General features: G+C 39.8%; 1 protein-coding gene across 1 annotated transcript in view; it reads right to left on the bottom strand.

Annotated features, from left to right (window-relative positions):
- Positions 1-1,645: 1,645 nt before the first annotated feature.
- Positions 1,646-9,711, bottom strand: part of Nup62cl (nucleoporin 62 C-terminal like) — a 74,169-nt gene continuing 66,103 nt past the window's right edge. Inside the window, exon 9 of the mRNA XM_005367356.3 lies at positions 1,646-2,724. Coding sequence (XP_005367413.1) covers positions 2,630-2,724 — 95 coding nt within the window. The 3' untranslated portion in view covers positions 1,646-2,629. The remainder of the gene's footprint in view (positions 2,725-9,711) is intronic.

The following is a 9,711-nucleotide window of genomic DNA, read 5'->3' as shown; positions in this document are numbered from 1 at the left end:
ATTAGAGATTACTCAAAATTGTACTCAAAACTGTTTTTACCTTAAAAAGTCTACAAAATTTAGTGGCCTGCATTAATCTCTCATTATTCCCATTCTCTGTCTCTCTCTGTCTCTCTGTCTCTCTGTCTGTCTGTCTGTCTGTCTGTCTCTCTCTCTCTCTCACACACACACACACACACACACACGGGGGGGAAGAAGGGAGAGGGAGGGAGGGAAAGGGAGGGAGGGAAAAAATGGACAGAGAGGGAGGGAGAGGGACGGACAGAGAGGGAGAGAAGGACAGGGAGAGAGGGGGGGATTAAAGATTGAAGCTTTACATTCTACGACAGCACTCTCCCACAAAACTTCAGGTCCAGACATTGTTTCATTCTTTGAAAGAAGTTCTTATTAGTTGAGCTCAGCCTAGACTGGCCCTGAATCTGTGATCCTTCTCTCAGCCTTCTGGCTCACTGGAATTTCAGGCCTGTGCTACCAGATCCAGTTCACAGTCTATAATTTTGTTTGTTTGTTTGTTTTTCGATACAGGGTTTCTCTGTCCTGGAACTAGCTCTGTAGACCAGCCTGGTCTCAAACTCACAGAGATCCACCTGCCTCTGCTTACCGAGTGCTGGGATTAAAGGCATGCACCACCACTGCCTGGCTCAACAGTCTATAATTTGGAGTGGTGACAAAAACTTACTAAAATAACTGATAAATGTTCATACAGGAAGTGAATTCATTAAGTTCTAGTATTTATTCTACTCATAAGACTTACCATCATTTGGAATAAAGGAAGGGTGGATATGGGAGCAGGGAAGTATATATCCTAATTAAGGGAGTCATCTTAGGGTTGGCAAGAGACTTGACTCTAGAGGGGCTCACAGGTGTCCAGGGAGATGTCCCCAGCTAGTACCTTGGGCAACTGAGGAGAGGGAACCTGAAATGGCCCTATCCTATAGCCATACTGATGAATATCTTGCATATCATCTTAGAACCTTCATCTGGAGATGGATGGAGATAGAGACAGAGCCCCACACTGGAACACTGAACTGAGCTCCCAAGGTCCCAATGAGGAGCAGAAGGAGGGGGAACATGAGCAAGGAAGTCAGGACCGCAAGGGGTGCACCCACCCACTGAGACATTGGGGTTGATCTATTGGGAGCTCACCAAGGCCAGTTGGACTGTGACTGAAAAAGCATGGGATAAAACCGGACTCTCTGAACATGGTGGAAAATGAAGGCTGATGAGAAGCCAAGGACAATGACACTAGGTTTCGATCCTACTGCATGAACTGGCTTTGTGGGAGCCTAACCTGTTTGGATGCTCACCTTACTAGACCTGGATGGAGAGGGGAGGACCTTGGACTTCCCACAGACTCTACTGCTCTTCAGACTCGAGAGGGAGGGGGAATGGAGAGGAGTGGGGAGAGGGTGAGAGGAGTGGGGAGAGGGGGAGATGAGTGGGGGTAGGAGGAGAGGAGTGGGAGGAGGAGGAGGGACATGGGAGGCAGGGAGGAGGCAGACATTTTTTTCAACAATAAATAAATAAATAAATAAGACTTACCATCACTAATAGTCATTTAAAAAATAATTTTCTTCTGTAACATGAACCCTTCAGTGTGGCCGTGTGTTGTGTGGACAACAAAATTTAAGTTCAGTCACTTAGCTTTTAATTCATTTATTTTCACTTTTAGGTCATCACATTCTTAATGACACAATGAAGCACGAGTCTAAGATGCTTTAAAGCTAAGAAGAAGGTTTTTTTTTTCTCTCTAAGAACATGAAAAGTTACACAAAGGACAGGTCCAAATTATATGCTAAAACAAAACAAACAAAAAAATCTTAGGACACCTAGGTGTGGTGCCACTTGGGAAACCAAGGCAGCCTAGGCTATACAGTGAGGTCTTGATAAAAAACCAAAACGAAAACACTGAGGTATCTGAATAGTCAAAAGTAAGGGAACTGTGTTAATCTTACCCTCAAAAGTAACATAATTCAGCGCTGGGTATATAATCCAAGAGTGTAGCACTAGGTTTGATCTCTAGACCCACAAGAGAAAGCAAAGCCCTAATTAAATCCATAATCCATAAAACCATATTACCTACTCCAAATTCTGGAAAGACACTTGCTTTCATTGCCCATATGGTCTTTCACAGATAAAAATGATGCCTTAAAAACTATATCTCAGAGTTGACAGTAAATTTCACTTGAGACTTTACAGTATACAGCACTTTACATGAATGGCAACAAATACCCAGTAAAGACTGGGTGGTACGTACGTTTTGGCAAACATCTTCTCCCGATTAAGTAAGAAGATGGCATGTACTGGTGTAGGATGTACACTCTACATTGATAAGATATAGATTACATACACAAAATCAGTACCTAAGAAGTAATTGCCTGGGCAAGGGGCTGAATACACCTTTTACTTAATTCTGGGTAAGCACTCTATCATTGAGTTATGCCCTCGGCACTGATCTCATTTCATTCTGAAAGAATAATTGGATACTTCTCTACAATATTTAAATGAAAAATAATCAAACACATGCACAAATTATTGCAATCAAAGATTAGTAACAGTAAATACTACTCTAATAGCATCAGAATTCAGGGTTGATGCATAATCCAAACAGAGTGGGTTGGGGTGATAATTATTCAAAGGCAAACTTCATGTTGCACCCCTGCTCCTTGCGACGATACTCCTCAAAGGCCTTTGTAACCTCTTCTACCTTCCTCTGCATTATGCCTATAGGGGACAAGTCATATAATCGTAAGTCAACGTCACATTCCAGAGACACAACCACATATGCTCCCCTCAATTATGACATATAAAACTTTACATCTCAATTTTTAATAGTTTTAATTTTTAGAAAATGAGAGAGAGAGAAAATTCATCCTTTTGGAAACTATGAAAACAGTGCATGAGAATAATCTATTTTGTTCTTGAGCTTTTGGACAATAAGAGTCTGCCTTAAGTTTGTGTTTTGTTGGAGGGAGGATTGACTTTATTTTTACCCTTCAGTGCCGAAAAGGTGCTCAGTAAACCAACTGCATAGATTTTGGTAGGTCTGAGCTACCTACAAATCATGAGTTCATTGGGAATATTTACATTTCTGTTGTTTCTTAGTAAGTTATTTACCTTGGTGGTTCTTACGTTTGCTTAGGGGCAGTGTACGGCCAAATGCCATTAATAGTTACCATATCAAATTGTACTTTTCTCCAATGAAAAATAAACTGTTAGAGGAAGTATGTTATTCAAACATTTTCTACAAAAATGTACAAATAGAACTGGCCATTAATGTTTAGTAGGTGATAAATAATAGTTGGTACCCCTAGGGAAAGAAAAGTTTTGCAAAATAAAAACTAAAAATCTAATTGATCTACTTCATTTATCTCAGTCAACCAGAACACTATGTCTGCTCAGTTTCTTTAAAAGCATAATGTCTCCTCTTATCATATAACATATATATATTCTGCAAGATCACACTCTAAGAATGGACAATTTAAATCATGATTATTTGTTGAGGGCACAGAACAACAATGAATAATGAGCTTGACTAAATAAATCTCTTGTTGTAATAACAAACTGTAGGGTGCAGATCCTCCCTGCCCCAAGTAACTGTTTTAATGTGATGGAATCATAAAGGAGCAGTGCAATGAGCCATTAACTTCAGACTAGAGATGGCAACATAAGCACAATTCACTAATTTGCTGATTGATACATATTGAATGCAAAGAAGTACATTTATAACAATCTTAAAAATCAATAAAATGTCAAGAAACACAAGTCAGCATTATTAAGAGAGGCTTACTCTAAACATTTTGTCATGTCTTCTAATTGAATTCCCAGGGCTATTTTTGTATTAACTCACTTTAAATGTTTTAGGACTTTCATTTATTAAGGATAAACACTGCACATGTTACTTACTGGCCAGAATTCTGGTCCCAAGACCAGCATTATTGATTTGTTTCTGTCAATATATTAAGTTAATACATCATAGATCATAGCAGAAGTAAATTGTAGTAGTAGTCACTTCGAAGAAAATATACCATACACATTTTTCATTATTAAAAATATACTGGGGCTGGAAAGATGGCTCAGAGGTTAAGAGCACTGACTGCTCTTCCAGAGGACCTGGGTTTCATTCCCAGCACCTACATGGCAGCTCACAATTGCCTATAACTCCAGTTTCAGTGGGTTCAACACCCTCACATAGACACACATGCAAATAAAACACCAGTGCTCATAAAATAAAAATAAATAAATTTAAAAAGCTTAAAAGATTAAAAAAAAGTCAGACAGTGGTGGCACATGCCTTTAATCCCAGCAATTGGGAGGCAGAAGCAGGCAGATCTCTGTGAATTCAAGTCCATCCTGGTCTACAGAGTAAGTTCCAGGACAGCCAGGACTGTTACACAGAGAAACCCTGTCTCAAAAAAACCACACACACACACATGATGGAGGAGGGTCTATGTGTTACTTTCATTGGTTAATAAAGAAGCTGCTTTGGCCCTGATAGGACAGAAAATTAGGTAGGCAGAGTAGACAGAACAGAATGCTGGGAGAAAGAAGCAGATTCAAGCAGTCACCATGATTCTCTTATCTGAGACAGACTCGGGTTAAGATCTTTCCTGGTAAGCTACCACCTCGTGGTGCTACACAGATGATTAGAAATGTGTTAATCAAGATGTGAGAGTAGCCAATAAGAGGCTAGAGCTTATGGGTCAGGCAGTGTTTAAAAGAATACAGTTTCCGTGTAATTATTTCGGGTAAAGCTAGCCATGCAGGAGCTGGGCGGGAACACAGTCCACTGCTCCTCACTACACACACACGTATATACACACACTGAATATAGAAAAACAAAAATTCTTTTCCCAATAGGAAACTTGGGAACAAGGAAAACATTCAAATATTAGAATGCTTGATGTTTGTACATCTCTACAGAATAATTTAATTGGTCGGTGGCAAAGATTATGAATTTGTCATGAAATCTCAACAATATATTTTCATAAATATGACATGCATTATGATCACAGCCAACATGGTTGGGGGGAATTTCACAAGGTCATGCCATTAGATGAAGTGCTATAGACAATCAATGGCTTCAGAGGGAGGGAGCATTAGTTTTCTTTGGAGATGAGCTCCCTTGATAGTTAATCTAACCCCAAATGCCCAGCCCTAAACATACGTACATAGGAGCAACACTAAATGGACACAGTAGGTTTTACACATACATGCATACATGTAAACACACTCAGTTTCCTTTCTTAAACACACCAGGACCACCTGCCCATGGGCTGCGCACCACCCACAGAGGGCTGGATATTCCCACATTAATACCTAGAAAATGTCCTACACACTTGCCTTCAGGAATCCGATAAAGCGCTTGTTCTCAGATGAGGTCCCTCTGCCCAAATACTAGCTTGTGTTAAGTTGACCCTCCCAAAAAATAACAACAAAAACAAGACATCCCCCCATCAAAAGATTTTGGTAAAACTACTCCCAGCCCATCTCCTGATTTGAGGATATATTTTCCTTCAACTTAGCCTGACTTGCAAATGTTTTAGGCAATGATGTATAGAAACTGCCCTAGAAGGTTATAAAAAGAAGAGATTTTTGTCATTAAGTTAAAACAGTTTTTTAACTATAATTAGTATTTTTAAAATGTATTAGTTACAATGACCTCTTGAAATTTACAGACAAATGGATGGACTAGAAAAAACCATCATGAATGAGGTAATCCAGACCCAGAAACACAAACACAGTGTGTACTCTAAGTGGATATTAGAAATAAAGCAAAGGACAACCAGCCTTCAGTCCACTACCCCAGAGAAGCTAGGTAACAAAGAGGACCCTAAGAGAAATATTAATGGATCCCCCTGGGAAGAGGAAATAAACAAGATCTCCTGAGTAAATTGGCAGGGAGAAGAAAGGGTGGAAGGAGGGGGAAGTAAGGGGAGGGGGGAGGAGAATTTGAGGGAATGGGATGATCTAGTTGGGGGAAAGGGCGGAGAGGGAGGACAAAGAAAGATATCTCAACAGAGGGAGCCATTATGGGGTTAGCAAGAAATCTGGCACCAGGGAAAGTCCCAGGAATCTACAAGGATGAACCAAGCTAAGAATCTAAGTAATAGTGGAGAGGGTGCTTGAACTGCCCTTTCCCTGTAATCAGATTGATGACTATCTTATTGTCATCATAGAACCTTCATCTAGTGAGTGATGGAAGCAGATGCAGAGATTCACAGCTAAGTACTGGGCCAAGATCCTGGAGTCAAGTCAAAGAGAGAGAGGAGTGATAATATGAGCAAAGGGGTCAAGACCATGATGAGAAAACCCACAGAAACAGCTGACCCGCGAGTGTAGTGATATTTCATTTATATTTTAATAAATAAAACTTACCTGAAGTTCAGAGAGTAAAACAGCCACACTGTTTTACACACAGCCTTACAGACCAGATCGCAGTAACACACACCTTTGAACCCAGTAGCCATGCTAGTTTGCCATAGAAACTGGGCGGTGCATGCCTTTAATCCCAGCCCTAGAGAGGAATATAAAATAGGAGGTGACAGCTCTCAGTCTCAGTCTCATTCTGAGATTCCTGGAGGCAGGATCGCCATTTCAGACTAAGGCTGAGAGCCAGTGGCTGGCTGTTTACTTTTTCGATCTTCAGGTTGGACCCCAATTTCTCTCTCTGAGTTTTTATTAATCCTGCTTCATCCGAGCTCATGGGAGCTCACTAATTCCAGAAAGACAGTTGGGGAACCTGCATAGGACCGAACCAGGCCCTCTGAATGTGGGTGACAGTTGTGTGGCTTGGATAGTTTGTAGAGTCACTGGCAGTGAGATCAGAATTTATTCCTGGTGTATGAACTGGCTCTTTGAAGCCCATACCCTATGGAGAGATACCTTGTTCAGCCTAGAAACAGGGGGAAGGCCTTGGTCCTGCTTCAAAGTGATGTGCTAGACTTTCTTGATGCCCCATGGGGACCCTACCCTCTCTGAGGGATGGATGGGTGGTGGTGAGGAGCTGGGGAGGGCAGGAGGAGGGGAAACTGGGATTAGTATGTAAAATAAAAAATATTAAGTACACATAAACATTGGATACTATTAAATTCACTGTAGAAGAAGATACTGTACTCTCAAAAGCATTGTTATAGTGTACTACTTTCTCCTAGGAAAATAATTGGGGCAGTGAGAGGAAAAACAATACCCTGACAGAAAAATGGTCAGAAACAGAAACAGGCAACTCATTAGCTGGTGTGTTGATTGCCTACAAGTATTTCAAAATACTTATCTATAAGTAATCAGAAAGATACAACCTGGACCAGAGAAATAATTTTGCATGTTTTGTCAAGAAATGGCGGTAGTGGTGTTGCTGGTAATTACAAAGGCAGTAAAAGGAGTGCAGAAAAATAGGTCCTCTAATGAGTGAATTGTTGAGAAAAATACAAACTAGTTCACCTTATCTGAAAGGAAACACACACACACGTCTTTAAAACAACACTGCTTGTGATTTAGCATTTTAACTTGTAAGAAAGAACTATATTTACATCCTCGAATGATGGTGTGTATTAAAATCACCAACAGAGGAGCTGGAGAGATAGTCCAGTGGTTAAGGGCAGTTGCTAAACATTCCTGTTTAGTTCCCAGCACGCACATGGTACCTCGTAACTCCAGTTCCAGAGTTTCTGATGCTCTTTTGGCCTCTTTGGGCACAGCATGCACATGGTGTAGAGACATACATATAGGCAAAACATCCATACATATAACCTTAAAAGAAATAAATTTTACAAAACTATTGATAAGTACATTTAATATAGAACAATTTAAAATAAAAAAACAAATTGGGAACTTTAAGACTTAACAATGGGCTCTCAAAAACCTTTGTATGGATATACATATACACATGTAACAACAATTAATTTTAAAAGGTGCCATGAATTTAAAAGAGGGAAAGGAGGGTACATGGAAGGTCTAGGAGGAAGGAAAGGGAAGTGGGAATGATGTAATTATATTATGATCTCAAAAACAGAAGAAAAAAAAGCAAACACTATGGCATATCCACATATCTAGCAGTCATTAGCAGAATGGAAAGATACTCATGTGTTCAGGCCTGTCAGCTGTCAGTTTTGTATCTTCTCTTTCACCAAAAGCTGACGAGTTGGAGGAGATAGCTCAGTTGGCTAAACGCTTGCTGTGTAAGTATGAGAGCTTAAGTTCAAGTCCCAATACCCTTGCAAAAGGTGCTGCAGCACAGACAGCTAGATTCCTTGGGCCTGCTGCACAACCAGCCTACACTATGAGCCCAAGGTCCCAGTGAGAGATCCTGTCTCAAAAGACAAGGTATGCTAGCTCCTGATGAATGCCACTGAGGCTGAGCTCTGGCCTCCAGTGACACAGACACATAGGCACACACACACAGACACACATACATGCACATATGTATACACACACAGCCATAGCCTCCACAACAGTAACATTAACAGGAACAATAAGAAGCTGAATATAGTGTGCTTGGGTACACGTTGGGGACAGATAAACTGTAACTGTCTACTAAACCCTACGGTCATAGCTGCATTACGGAAAATTACGGAAAATACGGAAACATTAATTCATAATCTCCGTGAATAAGTTAAAAACTACTCTGTGTATCATGCCAAGAACAAGAAATTTATTTCTGAACAATCAAAAGTAGAGGAGCTTTAATAAAGAGATAATCATTTCATAGGATCATTCTGGCAGTAGTGTGGGAATGAACTGAAGTAGAGTTAGATGAGAGATGAGCAGATCACAAAAGAAGATCAACAAAGCATTTCTACAGGCTAAACCCATAAACCTGTAACACAGCAGTAAAGACATGTTTAAAGGAGGTAAAAGACAAACACACCAAAACATTAAAGATACAGAGAAAGGAGCAAAACACTTTAAAAACTGCGACAAGTTTTGCACTAGATTTATGGAATTAGTAGGGCTAGATAATTCCAAATGGTGTCCAAAGTGGAGCAGAAAACAGGATGCGTGACTAAGAGGTGCACCCTCCCCCTCCTCCCTCTCTTACATCTGGCTCACACTCCCTCATCAAGTTCTGCAGAAGAAGGTTTTCCTTTGAAGACTGCGAACAAGCTAAACTATGGAACAGAGATAGCAGACCAAGTTAAGGGCAGTCACTGTGTACAAAAACTAAAGATTAATCAGAAGTTTCCAAGAGCTTAAGTGGATGCCCACAAAGGAGCATGCCTAGGCTCAATCCCAGGGACTACTATCACCATCAAAAGGCAAATAAACATCCCAGGAAACCAACAGTACAATAGAGATTAAAAGACTATAGAAGAGAGGAGTCTTGGAATTTGAACTAGGTAAAACTTTAATTTAAATTAAAAGTAGGGATTTTGGTACTGACATACTGATAAGTATATAGAAAGCTAAGCAAAAAAGTAAAAATAAAATTCAAAAGTAAACAAAAAGTTGCAAAAGAAAGAAAATATAATACTCTAGGCTGTAAACAACACCCTATAATCATAATTAAAATAATAATGTTCAAAGTGAAATTTATGATATATATATCATCTATGAATACATATTTACCAAAGATAGTAGAGACTTAATAAAGGAAAACTAAAAAGTAAATCGTTTTTGGCAAATTTAGTTTAATCTGAGGTGTCTTTAGCACATGCATGTGCAAATGCTTGTTACTGCAAAGTTTTTTTTTATTGAGAAAAGGAGAAAAAAAAA

The sequence above is a fragment of the Microtus ochrogaster genome, unplaced genomic scaffold, assembly GCF_000317375.1.
Source record: "Microtus ochrogaster isolate Prairie Vole_2 unplaced genomic scaffold, MicOch1.0 UNK17, whole genome shotgun sequence".
Taxonomy (NCBI): Eukaryota; Metazoa; Chordata; class Mammalia; order Rodentia; family Cricetidae; genus Microtus; species Microtus ochrogaster.
This window is presented reverse-complemented; position numbering and strand designations above follow the sequence as displayed.